This window comes from Ailuropoda melanoleuca, chromosome 4 (genome assembly GCF_002007445.2).
Source record: "Ailuropoda melanoleuca isolate Jingjing chromosome 4, ASM200744v2, whole genome shotgun sequence".
Taxonomy (NCBI): domain Eukaryota; kingdom Metazoa; phylum Chordata; class Mammalia; order Carnivora; family Ursidae; genus Ailuropoda; species Ailuropoda melanoleuca.
In genome coordinates this window covers 104,542,778-104,563,612 of record NC_048221.1, presented here as the reverse complement: position 1 = coordinate 104,563,612, position 20,835 = coordinate 104,542,778, and the positions used below count along the sequence as shown (strand labels likewise).

Below are 20,835 nucleotides of genomic sequence, written 5' to 3'. Positions count from 1 at the left end.
AGGAGGGTCAGATATGCACCAGCCCAGTCAGGCTGCTCTGCTGCCTTGCGTCTCTTCTTGCCCTAAATCTGGAGACCTCAGAAACATCAGAGGGAGAGGGGAGGATTGATCATCACATATCCTCATCATCACTGAATCATTCAGACATGCAGCAGGCTTGGGCAGGGAAGGGGAAGTTTTCACTCTGAGAGAAGATCAGAGTTTGATTATTAAGATCATTTATTGGGTTGAGGTGACAAGAGGTTTTTGTTTGTTTGTTTGTTTGTTTGTATTATTTGAGAAAGACCAGACAATTCATGACATCTGCTCAAGATTTTGTCCAGGGGCAAAAAGAAGCCAGCCCCCAGCAGGGAATGCAAAGGCAGTTATTAGTTAGAAGTAAAGATGCTTTTGGTTGGACTCTATCAGTCCTGCTTCTTTACCATCCAATAATAATTAACTTATGCCCATGCCTCTTTTTAAACTAATGAAACACATAACTATAAAGATTGGACCATGAGCCCTGTGAGAGCAGGAATAGTACTGTATTCGTCTTGTGTCCCCAGGAACTAACTTGGTCTGCAGCTCACGGTATGTCTTCATGAAGGCCTGCAGGGTGAAATCAACACCACATAGGGCCTCCTGACATAACACGTATAGCAGAACCAGTTCATGCAGTTCTAAGCAAAAGAACAAATAAAAGCAGAAGCTTTTCAGTGGTCAATATTATCCTAGGTAAATTTGTTTCCAGTTTTCTTTAAGTATCAAAAGTAGTATATAGATTTTCTCTGGCTTTGGGAGACTCAAGCTGGGAACCACTGATTTAAGAGTGAAACAGACAAAAGGCACATTTCAAACCTCAAAATCTTTCATCTTTCTCCATGTTGCCTGAATGATGTTTTAGTAAGATTTGTGTGTATTCTTTAAAGCCTGACCACTTCTATTAAAACCAACCAAATCTTCTGGATCTTGGATTTCTCGTGCACACTACACTGTCCTGGTCCCCAGCAACAACCCCTCTCAGTCAAGTAACCCAGATAAGCACCTACCCCTGGCTGCCACAGTGCTTATCCTAGGACAGATCTTAATGGCTATTTCCTTAACAACTAACGAGAAAATACCAGGGAAGATGAACCATTCTGCCAATGTCCTCTGTGTTATAGTGCAGTGTGTCCTAATGACTGAAGTTGGGGGCTTTGGCTACCATCAAGTAGTTTATCCTGGTGTTAAAAAACTATATTATAATGGTTTATTTACATGACTATTCACCTGTTAACCATGGGCCCCATTAGGGCAGAAATCCAGCCATTTCTTCTTTGTATCTTTAGCACTGTGCATAACATTTGATATGTTTTTAGAATAAAGAGAGGAGTAAAGAATTTCATTCGGAGTTTGTGAAATGATCTCTTGGACAACTTCTCCAGTGACACTCTTAGGTCACCAATTAATCCAAAGAAACCTGCTCAGACAACACAGGGTGTTCTGACTTTTCATGTGCACGTCTATGGACACACACACATGCACACCCAACAATGAAACAATGCTGAGCCCCAGAATACCTCTAGCACCTCCGGTACTTACCCACTTAATCCTTCACCAAATACTGTGCCTTTATCCTTGAGCCTTACGCTCCCCAGTCAAGATACCAGCTGGATTGGTCAGCTAATTATCATATATTTTTTATTTCTCATTCTGGCTCCCTGACGTTTTAAGGTCATGGTTTGTTTTGAAGTATATCTGCTTATATTAATGGATAGTCTTCACTACTAAAAATACCATAGGTTGCTTCATAAACTTACCTTGGAAAGATAACTCTTTTTGACTCTAAATATGCCTCTAGACACTTTTGAATTTGGTCGAGTAATGCATTATTATTTTGAAAAGTCTCCAGAAGTCCTGTTTATTGGGGGAAAAAAGGTACTGGTAAAATTGTGTTAAAATAAATAGAAAATACCATTTTAAGTGGAAGTAAAATATGTATTAACATTCTTTAAAGCCTTGGTTTTATTTGATAAAAAGTGGTCAAAAATTTAAATTGGGGGAGGTTGCTAACAATGTTAACTCTTACTTTAAATAACATTATCTAATATTAATTTTAATATTTACCACAGATGAACAAGCATTCAACCTGAAACAATTTTTAGCTGGCATCCCCCACTTTTGGGGGGCTGGGAGTACATGAACCAAAGCCAAACCCAAGCACAAACCATTGTGTGTGCTAAGTAAATTCTCACCTCGGGTCTTCACCTTTATTCTTCTCTCTGCCTTTCATACCCTCCCTCAGATTTGCACATGTGTCTCTTCCCTCTTTCCTGCTGCTTTCTGCTTTCACTCTATAAAAAGAGCCCTCCATCACATACACAGACACACGCACGCGCATGCACACACACACAAACACACACACGGCAGCCCCCAGCTGTTCTCTAGCCCCTTATGCTGCTGAATTTTCCTTCATAGCTTTATCGTCACCAAAATGACATAGATGGGTCCACCCTTCTTTATCTGAAATCCCTAGGACCAGACGTATTCTGGAATCATATATATATTTTTTAATTTCAGAAGTTGTTATGTAACAAGTCCAGTAGAGACAGTGGAAACACTGTAATCACACACATTAATATTTTTGCAGCAAAAGGTTTGAATATACATGTGGTAGGCAGAATGGTGCTCAGAGATATCTGTGTCCTATTCCCCAGAACCTGAGAATACGTTACTGCATATGGAAAAAGGAAGCTGGGAGATGGGACCAACGATCATGGGATGGGGAGATTATCTTGGATCATCTAGTAGGCCCATTGTAATCACAGGGGTCCTTCTAGGAGGGAGGCAGGAGGCCCAGAGGCAGAGAAGGAGATGTTAGGACAGAAGCAGAAGCTGGAGTGATTCAACTGCTGACCGGAAGGTGGCTGGGAGCCAAAGAATGCAGGTGACCTTTAGAGCCCCAAAGTTTAAAAGTTTTCAATTCCATCACACCATATAGTTTTTTGTTTCTGTTTCTGTTTTTATGTAAGAGCCTTTGGGCAAAGGGCATAGCTCAGCAGGCTGCCTCTGCTTGACAGGGAAGCTGTCTGGAGCTATTCAACAGAAAAGGTCACATGTTGCAGAACAACAAGCAGGCTTGCCGAGGCTTTGATAAAGTTCAATAACCATGTATGTGCACGCACCAAAGCTTTGATTCCATATCCTTAGAAACAGAACTTATTAAAACACATTTCAACCTTGAGATTAGAATTATAGTTTATGGTAACAATTTTAAATGTTTTTAATTAATTAATAAAAAATAAGATGTGGAAATTTTTATGGTTATAAGTCTGTGAGAGCTTTGGCAGAATGGGTCAACTGAATGTGAATCTCTATCTTGTAGTCAAATTATGACACGCAAGCCTCACTGATACTCTGTGGCAGCATCCCCAAATTATACAAGCAGCAGAAAGGATCGTATTCTTGGGTGCCAAAACTATGAACTAAGCTGACAGGTAATAACAACAACGATAATAAGTAATAACAACAACAACAACGGTGCTTAATTCACATTGTTCAGCAAGACTGTCAGATGTGCTACAAATATTCCTGGTCATCAGTACTGACAGGAATCAAGGATTGAGTGTACCCCATAACACCAGAATTTTATAGGTGCTAAACATGTGAGATGGTTGTAAAGTGTTTCTGTTTGTTTTTAAAATGTGGTTTTATACCTGGTTGAGTAGCTGCTCGAAGAGCGTTAGGCAACCGGTTCACCTTCCTCATGATTTCTTTCCATGACTTATCCACTTGCAGGAACATCTTGGCCTCGGCGGGCAATTGCCTCTGAATATCTGGAGCATTAAAAATACTTTCCAGGTAGAGCCAGTTTCTCTGGCAGTTCAGCCACTCTTCCTAGGAGAAAAATATGGGGATTATCAAATTTTTCATTCCAAATCGAAAACACAGTTATATTAAAAAATAATTACGTGGGGATTCACTGTATCTTTTTCATTTTAGGGGTCTTCTCACAGGTTCTTTGAGATGAAACCTCTTTACAAGGTCCAAGGCTCAATGCAGCCTAATTTCAATCCATGTTCTACCAGGAGTCTACCGTGTGATAACTAGAATGGACCCAGAGAAAGAGGAAGAAAATGCCCAGCGGAGACAGTCTAAGGGGGAGGAAAAATACTTAAAGGACTCTGAAGGGTTGGGAAGTGTTTAGTGACTATTTCCAAATACAGAAAGGGTTGTCCAAAAAAAAAAAAAAAGGTTGGGTTTTTTTCCCCCTCAATTATATCTATATTCTTCTCTCTCTTTTTAAAAAGGAAATATGATTCATTTTCTTCAGTTAAAAAGGTAAAACTGCTTGTGACAGAACATGAGGCAAGTACAGAGGACTGGAGGAAGAAGAAAATCACCCACTGCCTCTCAGAGAACCCAGAAATGCATAGTTCTCACCGTCCTCTCTGCGTCCTGCCATTGCACGTGTCAGCCCAACATCTGTGAAAGTTTCTCACTTCTCACTCTGGATTTGGGGGTTATGCCTGAGGCCTAGTGTCACAACCATTCCCTGATTTATCTCAGGTCTCTTACTTTCCAGACAGTTAATTCTTTGGAGAGTCCACACTACTTGATACTTTTTTTTTTAAGGGCCCTCTATGAAAACATCACTTTGCTCTGTAATCCCTCCCTTCATAAGGCTCAGCCATCAGGAGAGGAGGCCGAACAGGGGTCAGGTTATAAGGGGCTCATCAAAGAGGGTGGATTCCTGAAAATGATCTCTATGAAACAAAGTTGGAACAAATGATCTTTTCCTACTTAGTGCCTTTATTATTTCACAGATAACTTTCCATATTAGAATATTTAGAAACCTAAACATAATTAAATCAAGCTAAAAATCTGAAGTCTAAGAAAGAGATTGGATGGGGACAAAGTAAGATCAGTGTAAGTGGATTCTTTGTTCTATCATGGGATAATCTGAGGTAGAATAAAATAAAAAAGAAAGGTGTACCACAAGGAAGGATATCAAGGAGAGTTTAAGTGTGTGTGTTTTTCCAGTAAATACGAGGTGAGAGGCTGTCTAAAAGCTGTGAATGCCTGAAACTCAGAAGCCAAGGTGCTCCCTGCCTAGGCTTAATGCTATTGCCAGCAAAGGTTTAAGCCAGTTAGTAAGTTACCAAAGCTGCCTGCCATTTGGGATGGAAACTGGTTGAGCAGAGAAAGTCTTTCACTGGAGTGTATGCATAGGCAGGTTGTTCTTAGAGGTGCTAATTCTTCTAATTGACAAGAAGACCCTTTCTTTTCCAATTATGAAGTTATAACTGGCTGAGGTACTTAGGGAGGGGAAGAATGTGGTATGGGGGGAATGAGAGTAGCTTAAGACAAGAGCTCATATTCTTAGGGTAAAAAACTCTTGGAGCTTCTCTGTTTTTTGAACTTTGAATTCTGAAACCACTGGTGGCAGGATTCAGTCATTGACAACACAAGTTCATTGAATCATTTCAAGAGTTGAATGATTTCAAAAGCCCTCATCTCAGGAGAAGATTAAGCTTTCATAATGGGGCAGTGATCACTTTAAAACATAGAACAAAAAGAATTTTTTTTTAATCTTAAGAATTAATGAATACCCAAGATGCTATCTTGAATCATGATACCCATCAATACTTCACATCATCTAGGCCTGCATCTAGAACTCCATTAAAAATCTTTTCAGGCATGTGTTAGATTTCTGTGAAAACTTTGTTTAAATGTAAACTTCGTACCACACTGTCAGTTTTGTCTCAACAAAACCATAGATTTATAAATAAACAAAAAATGTGGGACACATATAGGAGCTGAAGATGACCTCCACCTGATAGCCAGTGAGAAACTGAAGCCCTTAGTCCCAGAGTTGTGAGGAAATGATTTCTGCCAACAACCTGACTTTGGAAGCGGATCCTCCTTGAGTTGAACCTCTGATGAGAACCAAGTCCTGGCCCACATCTTGATTGAACCTTTGTGAGACCCTAAGTAGGAGACTCAGTTAAGCCATACCTGAACTCCAGACCCACAGAAACTGTGGGATAATAAATATAGACCGTTTCATACCACCAAGTTTGTGGTATTTTGTTTCATGGGAATAATAACTAAAACAAGAGAGATGGCATAATCATATAAAGAAGAACTTAGTATATTTGCATTTTCCTTACATTCTGAATATAATAAAATGTCAAAAAATCTTTTCTCTAAACTACATCATATTTAAATGATTGAAGAAATTATTTCTAAAGTACCATAGCTCTCCAGTTCTCTGAGTGCATTAATTGAAATTGCCCTCACTCACCAGTGTTTGATTAAATAAGGCAAGTTGTTTCTGCCAGTCATCCACTCGCATTTTTAATGGACCAACATAACGTGATGAGGCAATGGTTGCAATGTTGATGGTGCTGTCATCAAGAAGGACCTTTAAAGAAAGAAGAAGAAAACATGCAGCATCATGAGTTTGTGCTCTCAAAGATAACTACAGATGTTTAATTCCAAGAGTCCACTTAAAAGCCAACTTTTGAATAAATAGCTTAATCCCACCTACTATTTCCTACTCATCCACTTCCCTGCCTCATCCACTTCGATGGCTTACAACCCACTCTGACATTCTCTCAAATATCACCAAGAGACTTTTGATTGCCAAATCTTGGCTATTTCTGTAATTATTAATGGTACATGTTTTTTGTTTGGTTCAATACTCTTCTCTTTCCCCCTACTTTTAGGTATCTGGTACCTTCTTCATAACATTTGGTCATCTAAGGCTTTATTTCTCAAAGTACTCAAAACTTGCAAAATTCTGTATCTTCTCTATCCAATGAAACATCACTTTATCTCATTATCTTGAGGAAGAGGGAAATTGAACTCATTCATATCAAGCTTAGAACGACTATAAACAGTTTTCCCTCTACCTCCTTCCCCTACTTTTCCCCCCTTACGCTACAGCAACCCTTACAGAACAAGTGCATTCTAAAAAATGTGTCTGTTAATCTTAAGGATTTTAATAGCTCTATTTAAACGGTAAGTTTCTTGAGAGCAGAAGCCCCATCACCTAGCATCACTTGGCCCCATACTATCTGACTTCCATCTTGGGTTTGCTCTCTCGTCTACTGCCCAGAGTGACATCTGGTCTTGCTCTTCCAACCTACACCTGGGAAAGCCATGTCATCCTTAGTTCTGGTGTGGGTACACCCAAATGGGCTAGGGCTTTGCTTTTTAATTTAGGCCATAAGACACAGATCCTTTTGCTAAATAAATATGCCTTTGAATTTTAAATCACTAAGAATATTCCAAACACACGGATTAGATTTATTTTCTTTTATTGTTCATAGAGTATGGCTATCTACTCCTAATCTCAAAAAATTCAAGTGAACTTAGCTTCTTAGTGTGCTATAAACCTGAAATGCTTGTTCGTGTTTTTTTGCCTCATTTAAATGGTTTAAAATGCCCTTCATTCTCATCTATGTCTGTCAAATTCCATTATTTCTTTAAGGTCCAGCATGTCTTGGCTGGTCTAGGAAGGATTCTGTGATCACTTCAGCCATAAATTATCTCTTGCTTTTCTAAACTCTTCAACGGCTAACTACAAGATTATAATTCATACATATGCCGTTTTTATTGCTTTGCTAAATACTTCATGGACAAGCATTCCTGTCAATTATTCATATTGATATTTTGCCTTTCCAATTAGATTTTTTCTTATTTAGTAACTCTCATATTTCATTCCTTCATCATAATCTTCCGCAGAAGATTCAGAAGTAGGTCTGACCAATCTTTATCATAGGTTTTCAATAACGCAGTTGCCCACCTGTATGTCATCTGTACCACCCAGGATAAACACATCTTTGGAGTCACGATGAGGGAGAACGATGAATTCGGTTGTTTTCCAAGAATCCTCCACCTTAGAAATAATTCAAGTCTTAGGATACCTAAATTCATTTCTGTTTAGGAACTCAATAAATGCATGTAGAATAAAATAAGTGAAAACTCCATAATTATCCCATTCTCCTCTTTACTGCCTTTGAAATTCTTAAAATCCTCTTCTTGGTTAAAGGATACTGATATGCTAAATTTTATTGATGAACATAAATACATGTGAATAACTTGTGATATGTTAATGTCTATCCCTTACCACTTTGTGCTTTAAATATTTCTTTTTACACAGGTGATTTGTAGGTATGTGTGTATTTTTAGGGTAAGGAGGTAAGTAGCCTAAGTAAGAAAGTCTCTTCAATGTCTTTTGCAGCATTTCACACTGCTACTTTTTTCTGGTAGTTTGAAAGATGATGTATTTTGGTATAAAAGATCTTCCTTGGAATGTGTTTTTTTATATAAGCATGTAAATATCAAACTTTGTTGTCATCAAAATGGGCTATAAACTAAGTAGAAAGAGGATACTGATAAAAGTGCTGCTGATAATAATGATAATAAATGTAAGGAAACAACAGAAAGATGACTGATAATGAGAGAGTGAGAGCTGCAATGTTGAAAAACCCATCTAGACAAATCAAAAGTTGGTGATCTTCATGAATATGAAAACCTTTACATTCCTTGATCTTCAGAACACATTTTTCAGATTTACCTTTTTAAGAATTATTTCTAAGGCAGCTTCTCCAGAAGCCTGTCCAGAAATGTCCTGGATTTCTTGGCCAAAATCAAAAACACGCAACTCAGAGAGCTTCTGCAGGGTTAATGGAATTTCAAGGCCCACTAGGGAGGCATCAACTGTTTGTTCAATAGCTGCCCAATGTCTTGCCTTCAAAGTTGGGTTCCTCAAGTCAATGATAACTGGAAGCTGGAAAGCAAACACTCTCAAAGGCACCATGCTTTTTATCTTTTTTTTTTTACTATAGATATACAACTTTCTTTCTTTCTTCCTTCCTCCTTTTTTTTTTAAGTTAACATATAGTGTATTATTAGTTTCAGTAGTAGAATTCAGTGATTCGTCAGTTGCATACACCACCCAGTGCTCATTATGTCAAATGCTCTCCTTAATGCTCATCACCCAATTACTCCACCCCCACCCCCACTCACCTCCCCTACCTTAAAAACATAGCCCAAGGCTTCTGGTTTCAATTCAGGAATGTAGAGAACTGGAAAGAACACCACCTGTGCTCTTAGAAAAAGAAAATTCTGGACAAACTAGAAATTAATGAGCCCATCAAAAAATTGAGGTTGCAGGGCAACCAACTAACTCAAAATTTGGGGAGAGACTGGTAACTGTAGATCTCTCCACAGCAAAAAAAACAGGACCTGAGAATTTGCTTACCTAGAAAGATGCCTTGGGTTGCCACTTAAGCTAGCAAGAAGATTCAGCTAAATTTTAAAAATAAATCGCCAGAGTGAGTNTCAGCTAAATTTTAAAAATAAATCGCCAAAGAGTGAGTGTAGGGTAGCATGAGAGTGTGAAGTCCCTCGGGACTACAAATATAGAGGTGTTCACAGGGAAGATTGGGGAAAATCCTAAGAAATTCTACCTTGTGGTGCTGTCTGGGAGGAGGAACATAGCAGCCACTATTGTAACTCTACCAACCCATTTCTCTTAGTTACCCTGTGGAACAAACAACTTACTGTCAGGGAAATGAGCAGCAAACACTGTCATTTTAAGGCGTTGTGATAACCCATTGTAGATTTCTGTATATACCGGGAGAAACAGAACTGGAAAAATAAAAGCTCTACTCATGGGGGAGGGAAAGAAATACATTCTAGGCTTATTACAACAGCTGGAGGGGAGGCAGGAATACCAGTGAAGGTCAACAGTCTGAGAACAAGGGACACAGTGCCTTGCTAAGATAGAGGCTTAATCAGAACACAAATGGAATGCCCCTCCTCCCATCTCCCACCAGGCTAACAAATATTGAATAAAAATAACAGTAGAATACAGACTGATTAGCTGCAAGAGACAGATTCTCTCTGGGGACAATACATAGGGAGGACCCAAGGTCAGGGAGAAGCAAAAATTGAAAAAATAAGCTTTGGCAAATGAGCCCAAACCAAAAACACAAGGTATCAAAAGGCTGTAGTATATTGAGGGTAACCATAGCAACATCAAACCTCAAATCTAGCCCAATTCCTTACTACATTTAACATAACATGCCACACAAAAAGCCAAGTAGGAGGAAAGGCATGCTCATCTCCAGGCATAACAATTATTTACTTCAGTATCTACTGTACTACATAAGATGTCTGGCTTTCAATAAAAATGTAAGAACTGTATAAAAAGATAAGATAAACATACATTCAAGAGACAAAATAAAATAAAATAAAACCAGACTCAGATATGACACACAATGTTGAAATTAACAGAGAATTCAAAATAATTGTAATTAATATGGTAATGGCTTTCATGGAAAAGGTAGGCAACAGACAAGACCAGGTGGGAAATGTCAATAGAAAGATGGCTGTGGTTCAGTCTGTTAAGTGTCTACTTTCGGCTCAGGTCATGATCCTGGGGTCCTGGGATCAAGTCCTGTATCAGGCTCCTTGCTCAGCAGGGAGCCTTCTACCTCTGCCTGATGCTCCCCCTGCTTGTGCTCTTTCTGTCTCTCTGACAAATAAATAAAATCTTTACAAAAAAAAAGAAAGAAAGATGGAAGCTATAACTAAGAATTAAATAAATGTTAGAATGGAAGAAGATAGCAAGAGAGATAAAGAATGTCTTTGATGAGCTTGACACAGCCAAGGAATCTGTGAACTGAAAGATAAGCAGGTAGAAATTCTTCACACGGACACATGAGAAAAAAAAAGTGGTAAAAAATCCAAAACAACCAAAAACCAAAAACCAAAACCACAGAGTGTCCAAGAGCTCTAGAACAATATCAAATGGTCTAAAATATGCAATAGAAATCTCAAAGAATAACATAATGGCTGTTTTTGTTTTGTTTTTTTCCCCCCAAAATTAAAGACAGACACCAAACCACAGATCCAAGAAACTCAGAGAACACTAAATGGGATAAATACAAACTGTAAACAACAACAACACACACCTGGGTATATCACATTATCAACTGACAAAAATGAAGAAAAAGAAATAATCTTGAAGGCAGCCCAACCAAAAAAAACATTATTATCTACAGAAGAACAGGGAGAAGCACTATAGCAGATTTCTTGTTAGAAACCATGCAAGCAAGAAAGTGATGAAAGGATAATTTTTAAATTGCTGAAAGAAAAAACAAAGCCTGTTGATTCAGAATGATAGGTTTATATTATCATTTAAATTATCATTCAAAATAAAGGATAAAGACTTTCTCAAAACAAAAATTTAGGGAATTCATTGTTAGCATACCTACTCAATAAGCAATATTAAAGGAAGTTCTTCAGGCTATGAGTCAGAATCTTAGATCCATACAAGAAATGAAGAACACTAGAAATAGAATAAAGGCAAAATAAATTTCATTTTGTTTCCTATTTTGATTGTCCTGAAAGATGATTATATAAAATAAAAATAGTAGTAATATGTTGTGTATATAGTATATGTAAAGGTAAAATACAAAAAACCCAAAATGATGAGGTACATAAAAGGGACACAGAAGTCAACTGAGAGAGCTCTCAATAGCCAAAGTTGCAATGATTTAAGCAAACAATAAATAATGTACTATTGCATTATAATCCAAATTATAAAATAAATATCCGTGAGTTCATATTGACATAAATAAACAACTGAATGGATGGTTGGATTACAGATAGATAAGCAGGCAGGGAACAGATAAATCTATACAGAAAGACAGAAATTACCAACATCCACAGTGAAAAAGAGGACACCACTTCTGATCTCACATACTTTTTTAAAAAAAGTTTTATTTATTTATTTATTTATTTATTTATTTATTTATTTATTTATTTATTTTAAAGTGAGAGAGAGACGGAGAGGGAGAGGTGGGGGAGTGGTTGAGGAAGACTCCCTGCTGAAAGCAGAGTCCAACAAGGGCTCGGGTCCCACAACTCATGAGATCATGACCTGAGCTGAAACCAAGAGTCGGATGCTTAACTGACTGAGCCACACAGGTGCCCCAGATCCCACAAACTTTTAAAGGATAATAAAGAAATATTATGATCAACTCTATGTCTATAAATCCAACAATTTGGATGAAATGGACCATTACCTTGAAAAATATACTATAAAACCCCCTCAAGAAGAAATAGATACCTGAATGATACAATATGTATTAAAGAAATTCAATTTGTAGTTAAAAGCCTTCCAAAAAAGACTTCAGGCTGAAATGGCTTCACCAGTAAATTTTACTAAACACTTAAAGAAGAAATAATACTAATTCTATACTATTTCCTCCAGAAAACAGAAGAGGAAGGAACCCTTCCCAACTCATTTTAATGTACAAAAAAAGCCCCTAAAATTAAAAACTGAATTTAGTAAGATCACAGGACATAAGATCAATATACAAAGGTTAATACTATTCAATAGTATTCTGCTATATAACAGCAATGAACAATTGGAATTTGGAATTAAAAGCAATATTACTGGGATGGCTGGGTGGCTCAGTCAATTGAGCATCTGCCTTCAGCTCAGGTCATGATCCCAGGGCCCTGGGATCAAGTCCCACATCGGGCTCCTTACAGGGAGCCTGCTTCATGCATGCTCTCTCTCTCTGACAAATAAATAAAATCTTAAAACAACAACAACAACAATATTATTTAGGATTACAAAAAATATTTAATTATAATACTAACAAAATACATGCAGAATCTGTGTATTGGGACTAGAAAACTTCCAAGAAAAAAATAAAGGAAGACTTAACTAAATGAAGAGATATGCTGGTAACAGGCTAGAAAACTCCATCTGGTTAAGATGTCAGCTCTCTCCAAATTGATTTATACATTCAATACAATCCTTCAAAAATTCCTGGCAATATTTTCTACATATCGACAACTTAATTCTAAGATTTATATGGAAAGATAAAGGAATTAAAATAGACAAAATGACTGTGAAAAAAAAAAACAAATTTGGAGGACTTACACCTACCTGATTTTAAGACTTACTAGGTATAGTTACCAAAACAGTGCAGTATTGGTGAAAGAACAACAAAACAAAATAGAGTGCAGAATTAGACTAAAAAATATAGTCAGGGGCGCCTGGATGGCTCAATTGTAAAGCTTCTGCCTTCAGCTCAGGTCATGATCCCAGCGTTCTGGATCAAGCCAGGCATCCGGCTCCCTGCTCAGCGGGAAGCCTGCTTCTCCCTCTCCCATTCCCCCTGCTTGTGTTCCCTCTCTTGCTGCCTCTCTGTCAAATAAATAAATAAATAAAATCTTTAAAATAAATAAATAAAATAAAAAATGTAGTCAGCTGGCTTCTAGCAAAGGTGCAAGGACAGTTCAATGGAGAAAGGATAGTCTTTTCAAATAATGGTGGGGCATCGAGTGGATATCCCTATGTAAAAAAGGTACATCTTGACACATCTCTCATATTTTATGCAAAATAACTCAAAATAATTCATAAACCTTAATGTAAAAAAAGCAAAACTATGAAACTTCTAGAGGCAAATAGAGGAGAAAATCTGTGTGACCCTTAAATTTAGCAAAACATTTTTAGATGCTATACTAAAAAGATAATCCAAAAAAGCAAAGAATGTAAATTGAACTTTATTCAAATTAAAACTGTTTGCACTCTGAAAGTCACTGGTAAGGGACTGAAGAGACAAGCCACTGACTGGGAAAAAATATTTTCAGGTTACATATTTGAAAAAGGAGTTGGATCCAGATTACAAAAAGAACTCTTAAAATGCAATAATAACAAAACAAGCAACCCAATTAAAAATTGGGCAAAGAGCCAAACAGACATTTCAGCAAAGAAGATAAAAGGATGGAAAAAAGACATTTAAAATATACTCCACATGATTAGTCACTGGAAAAATGCAAAGGTGTCTGCCGTGAGATACTTCTATACATTTACTCGAGTGACTAAAATGAAAACCAAATCAAACCACACGAAAAGCCTCCGGAACAATAAGGAGTGCTGGGAGGATGAGGAACAGCTAGAATTCTCACACGTTGCCCGTGGGAAGGCAAAATGTTACAGTCCTTCGAAAAACAGGCGAGTTTCTTATATACTTACCATGACACCTAGTAACCCCACTCCTAGTTATCTACCCAGGTGAATTAAAAAGTCATGTTCACTCAAAAAGCTGCACACGACTGTTGAGAGCAGCTTATTACTAATCGCTATAAAACTGGTCACAACCCAAATGTCTTTCAGCAGGTGAATGGAAAAACCAACGGTGATAATCTATATAATGGAATTATTACTCGGCAATAAAGATTAACAAACTATTGATTCACCTACAACATGGAAGAATCTTTTTTTAAAAAAAATATTGTATTGCAATTCAATTCAATTAACATATCATGTATTATTAGTTGCAGAGGTAGAATTTAGTGACTCATCAGTTGCATATAACACCCAGTGCTCATTATATCACCTGCCCTCTTTAGTGCCCATCACCAAATCACCCCATCCCCCCCACCCCCTTCAGCAAGCCTCAGTTTGCTCCCTATAGTTAAGAGTCTCTTATGGTTTGTCTCCCTCTCTGATTTTGTCTTATTTTATTTTTTCTACCCTTCCCCTATGTTCATCTGTTTTGTAAGAATCTCTTTTTTTAAATATTCCAGTTCTCAGAGATGTGCAACTATCACCACTATCTAATTTTAGAACTATCACTATGAATTACCTATCACTATCTAATGACCCCATACCCATTAGATTTCATCACCCATTTCTCCTCCTCCACAGTGCCCAGTAACCACTAATCTACTTTCTCTCTCTATGGATTTCTCTATTCTAGACATTTCATATCTATGACACCATATGCTATGTAGTCTTTCTGTGACTGGCTTCTTTCACTTGGTATAACATTTTCAGGGTTCATCTATGCTGCAGCATGTATCAAAACTTCATTCCTTTTTATTGCTGAATAATATTTCATTAGATATGTTACATTACAATATAGATATATTACATTTTGTTGATTTATTCATTAGTTGATGGACATCTGGGGTTTTTCCACTCTTGGTTATTATGAATAATGCCGCTATGAACATTCATATACAAGTGTTTGTGTACACATATGTTTTCAATTCTCTTAGACATATGTCTAGGAGTGGAATGCTTTTTGAGAAACTGCCAAACTGTTTTCCAAAGAAGCTATTCCACTTTATAATCCCACCAGCAACATATGAGGGTTCCAATTGCTCCAGATCCTTACTGACACTTATTATATAATCTATCCTTTTGATCATAGCCATTCTGGTGGGTCTGGACTGGTAGCTCATTGTGGCTTTGATTTTCCTTTCCCTGATGGCTAATGACATTCAGCCTCTTTTCACGTGTCTTCTTTGGGGACTTGTCTGTTCAAATCCTTTGCCCATTTTAAAGGGTTATTTCTCTTTTTATTTTTGAGTTAGAAGAGTATGTTATATATTCTGAAGAGAAGTACCTGGATGTATTTTAAATGTATTTTTCTAGGTGAACCCTGCCAGACCCAAAAGGCTGCATCTTGTATAATTTCATTTATATAACATATAAAGTGAAGAACTTTAGGGATAGAAAACAGGCCAGGGATTGCCTGGGGTTGGCTGACTACAAAGAACAGCGTATGGGAATTTGGGGGTGATGGAACTATTCTGTTTGGTACTTTTGTTTTATAAATGACTCTACCCCTTTCTAAAAACCCACAGAACTGTATACCCCAAAAAATGATGTTTACTATATGCAAGTTTTTAAAAAAATCAACCAGAACTCCGAAGGAATGCAAGATGAACAAAGACTGTGACAAATTTGTTTACAATCATATGATACAACCACACGAAGGGCAAATGAAGAAGAAAGAGGCTGACATAAGAAACTTCAGGGAGTATTTTGACTAGATATTAAAAAACTAAAGAGGGAGAAACTGCAAAAATGCTCTTCTTGTTGTGCCTAAAGTTTTGCCTACTTTTCCTACCCATGTCTTCTTTTAGTCCTTTATCTCATCTTTTTAAAAAAACTAAAACTGCTTGAAAGGATAAAGTCATAACCCTTTTCATTCCCATTTCAAGTACTGGTTCAAGAGCGACAGGTTTCAAAGAGTCAGCCTCACACACCTACTGCTGGGCTTCCCGACAGTCAAGTCATGGCACATCTGGAAAATGGCTTATTCATTTGGTGCAGTGGTATGAATGCACAAGGCTGTACTAGCCTCATCTGGCTGTCTAAGGGCTGGTGGATCAGTATCTTAGCACACCTACAACCCATTCCTGCACTAAGCTCCTTACCACTTAGGAAACTCTTACTCTGAATGCCCCTTGAACCAAGGTATTCAGTTGCATGATTTGGCCGGTTGATGACAGGGATGCAGTCTGCCTTTGAAAAAACTGAATTTGTCTATTCTTTCTTTTTTCTCTGCAAAGCTGACTAATTTAAACACGGAAGAATTCCTGACTTTAGTCTCATTAGCATCAAGCAGTAATGGACTGGAGTTTTTGAAATAATTTCTACTGAACTTACCTTTTCTTTCATTTTTTCCACCTTATGTTTTAGCTGGGGAACTACACTGTTGGGTGGCAAGCCTTTTTCCAACTGAGTCACAAATTTGGCGTATTTAGAAACTTGACTATTTAGGAATTCTGGATCCAGGCAGTCAAACTTGGACTATAAAAATTAGGAAGAGAAAAAAAAATTAAGACAAATGATAAAGGCAATCTTGAAATAGTAAAATTTTTTTATTTTACTCAGATTTTCCAGTAGTTGAATTGTAAATCCAAGTCAACTCTCTGCTTCTGGAAATGGCTTTACTTATTAAGATTGCTAATAGTGTATCAGGCATCACTTGCTTATTCCTTTCATGTTCTTGTCTCCCACATCATCAAACGTAGTATTGCAATCCCTGTAATTTATTCCTGAGGGCCAAGTCCCGGAAGGAGACAAATAGCTACTTCTTACCCTTGCTTACTAGAACTTTCTAATCCAGTTGTCTCCTATTATTTGATTATGTACCCCTTTAATATAAATGATTTAAAGATGTACCCCAATATATACATGTATCTATAAATATATTTTTCAGTTCTATAAACAAAGAAAGACAAATACTGTATGATCTCGCTTACATGTGCAATCTAAAACAAAACAAAACAAAATGAAAGGAGAGAAAACATGCAGATACAGAGAACAGACTGGTGGTTGCCAAAGGTAGGGCTGGGAAGTGGGTGAAATGGGTGAAGGAGTAAGAAGATATAAACATCTAGTTATAAAATAAATAGATCATGGGGGTATAATGTACAGCATGGTGACTATAGTTAGCAATACTGTATTGCATATCTGAAAGTTGCTAAGAGAACAGATCTTAAAAGTTCTCATCACAGGAAAAAAATTTCATAATTATATGTGACAATGGATGTTAACTAGACTTACTGTGGTGATTGTTTCATAATACACACAAATATTCAATTGTTACATGGTATACCTAAAACAAATGTGTTATGTGTAGTTATAAACCTTCATTTTTCTTTTTTTCATTTTTTCTTTCTATGTTCAACATTTCCTTTCTGTCCCCTAATGGGTCTTTTTGCATGTTTCCTGTGATGAAATCATCTCATTTTGGAAGCTTCTGTTCTAAGCTACAGTGGTAATCAGAAAACTCTCTAAGCTTTTTCTTTACACCTCAGGAGCCTTTTCTACTTCTGAGATAAGTGACAAAGGAGTCATACAAGAGCACTTACAATCCTTTGATGTTATAGCATATATTTGTTTCCTGTTTTCCTCTCCAACAGGTAAGTTCTGTGAGGTTTGGACTTCGTCATTTTTATTTTTTATTTTTACTATTATTTTTTTAAAAGATTTTATTTATTTATTGGACAGAGAGAGAGAGACAGCCAGCGAGAGAGGGAACACAAGCAAGGAGAGTAGGAGAGGAAGAAGCAGGCTCCCAGCGGAGGAGCCTGATGAGGGGCTCGATCCCAGGACCCCAGGATCACGCCCTGAGCTGAAGGCAGATGCTTAATGACTGAGCCACCCAGGAGCCCCTGGACTTTGTCGTTTTTAGTCCCTAGTGGTATACCCAGCACTTAGAACATTATCTGGGAAACATTTTGTGTCACTGGTGTTTAAACCAGACATGTGACTTCTAATTACAGTTATTAGCACAAGTAGGCTGAATGAGCAAGTGTAAAACAATATTTGTAAAGTTGATGGTATTTCTGACATGTCCATATCACACTTGAAAGAAGAGGTGATCATCTATCTATTCTGCCTTCTAAAGGGTTGATGCTCATCAGGGACTGAACATAAAGTAGATCCTAGAAACCATATTCTATGGTGGCTGTTGGTCCTTGGCCCCCTAATTAAGGTAATTTACTGTTGAGCTCTTAAGGGAAGATCCTAGATCGCATTACGCTGATTCTATTCTATCACAGTGAACAAAATGGCTTCCATTTTTTTCAAAACAAGAACTGAAACCTAAGTTCACAGAAATCTGAAGTGTTTAGATTACAAATAAAATCCTACAATCTTCAAGAACACTTGGGTGTAGATATCACGACAGCACTGTATTCAGAAGCCCCAAGCAGTTAAACATCATGCAGTGAGGTCTTTTGATGCTTCCTTCATCTAGCCTTCTTAAATGGAGGACCCAAGAAGCCTGCCTTACAAGAATGCATTCTGCTCTGTGGTATATAGCGACGGAAAGAACTTTGCGCATTTCACTGGAAAGCTAACAGTTCCCATAAAATTATAACATTGCATATTTTACTGAATTAAGACTACTCCAGATGGTTAAAAATAATTCCTATTATTAGGGTATTAAGTTTAGTTAATAAAAAATCATTTTGGGATCGAGAGGCTCTTCTGTTTTGTTTTGTTTTGTTTTACCTTTAACCATTCTTGTTGAAGGTGATCCCATTCAGATAAAGAATCCCAGAGCAATTGTTTGAGCTTCAATTCAGCACTAACTTCTTCCAGAGTTTCAAACTTCGATACTTCTACCTTTAAAAATATAATAAGCAAAATGCAGTCTTTAGTTTTCAGATATAAAGGTCTTATGTTATCTTCCTATTAGTAATTCTTGATACAGTGACTACTTAGCAGAATATGGATGGGTCCTAAATGGGGAAAGAAAAGAAGAGATAGACACAAATGAAAAAAGTAAATCATAAACCCTATGTATATTCAAATTTCCACTTGACTGAAAATTTATAACTCTTTATATTTCCTTAGAATTTAAATGTTCAGCAAAGACATAAATATAATGAGTACCAGAAGCATTCTTCTTCAAGTTGGATCATACATGCCTGGCCTTTTTAAGGAAAACAAATGAGTTTTCAGAGGTACTCATTTCCTCTGGGGCATATATTTAGATGGCAGAAGAGGGAGATGTCTGTGCAGTAGCTGGTGGAGGGATGGGGAGATTTAACACGGAAAGAACAGCCTGGTTTCTACCTCTTTCTAACCCCCTGGGCTGTATATGAACCTTGTAGAAAGAAAGACTGCAAGAAAATCTGAAGAAGCTGTTTTCATAGAAGCATTTTAAAACTGCCTTGGCTTAGAAGTGAACAAACCCCCAGGAGGGTTGTTTGCACAGAAATTGTGAGCCTTGTGATAAGCTAGGGCTTTGAACATTCCATCCAACAGCAGCTGAATACACATTCCCTCTAAGGGCACACAGAACATTCCCCAGGATAGATCATATGATAGGCTACAAAACAAGTCTTAGAAAATTTAAGATTAAAATCATACCAAGTATCTTCTTCAATCAGAATGGTTTGAAATTAGAAATCAACAAGAGGAGAGCTGGAAAACTTACAAGCATGTGGAAACTAAACACTCCTGAACAACCAGTGGGTTAAAGGTGAAATCAAAGGGAAATTTAAAAAAATACTTGAAACAAATGAAAACACAGCATGCCAAAACCTATGGGATGCTGCAAAAGCAGTTTTGAGAGGGAAGTTTATAGTAATAAATGCTTATATTAAAAAAAAAAAACCAGGAAGATCTCAAACAATTTTACACATCAAGGAAGTTGAAAAAGGACAAACTAAGACCAAGATTAGCAGAAGGAAGGAAATTAAAATCAGAATGGAAATAGGGGTGCCTGGGTGGCTCAGTCATTAAGCGTTTCCCTTCGGCTCAGATCACGATCCCAGGGTCCTGGAATCGAGCCCCGCACTGGGCTCCCTGCTTGGCGGGAAGCCTGCTTCTCCCTCTCCCGCTCCCCCTGCTTGTGTTCCCTCTCTCACCCTGTCTCTCTCTGTGTCAACTAAATAAATAAAATCTTAAAAAAAAAAAAAGATCTGAGTGGAAATAAATTAGAGACCAGAAAAAAGGAAAAGATCAATGAAATTAAGAGCTGGTTTTTCAAAAAAGATAAACAAAATAGACAAACATTTAGCTAGATGGAGAAAAAAAGAGAAGACTTAAGTAAATAAAATCAGAGGAAACTTTATACCAGATACCACAGAAATATAAAGGATTGTAAAAGACAACTATGAATAGTTATATGCCAACAATTAAATTACATCACTTAAAAGAAATGGATAAATTCCTAGAAACATATAACCTCCAAGACTGAATCAGGAAGAAATAGAAAATCTAAACAGACCAATAACAAATAAGGAGATTGAACCAATAATCAAAACCACTCAACACAGAAGAGTCCAAAAGTAGATGGCTCCAGGAGCAGATGGCTTTACTGGTGAAATCTACCAAACATTTAAAGAATTAATGCCAATCCTTCTCAAACTTTTCCCCCCCAAATTGAAGAGGTGAGAATACTTCCAAAGTCATTTTAGGAGGTCAGCATCACCTTGACATTAGGGATCTAACCTTTTCTTCATTAAGAATTAGAAGTAATTTCCTAGGCCAGTTAGGTCTTCACTCCTATTCCCCAAATG

At 37.3% G+C, this 20,835-nt stretch overlaps 1 protein-coding gene across 1 annotated transcript in view; it reads right to left on the bottom strand.

Annotated features, from left to right (window-relative positions):
- DNAH6 (dynein axonemal heavy chain 6) overlaps positions 1-20,835 on the bottom strand; it is a 207,358-nt gene that overhangs the window by 127,074 nt on the left and 59,449 nt on the right. Inside the window, 7 exon segments of the mRNA XM_034659452.1 lie at positions 1,779-1,875; positions 3,675-3,855; positions 6,266-6,385; positions 7,772-7,864; positions 8,546-8,758; positions 16,460-16,603; positions 18,818-18,931. Coding sequence (XP_034515343.1) covers positions 1,779-1,875; positions 3,675-3,855; positions 6,266-6,385; positions 7,772-7,864; positions 8,546-8,758; positions 16,460-16,603; positions 18,818-18,931 — 962 coding nt within the window.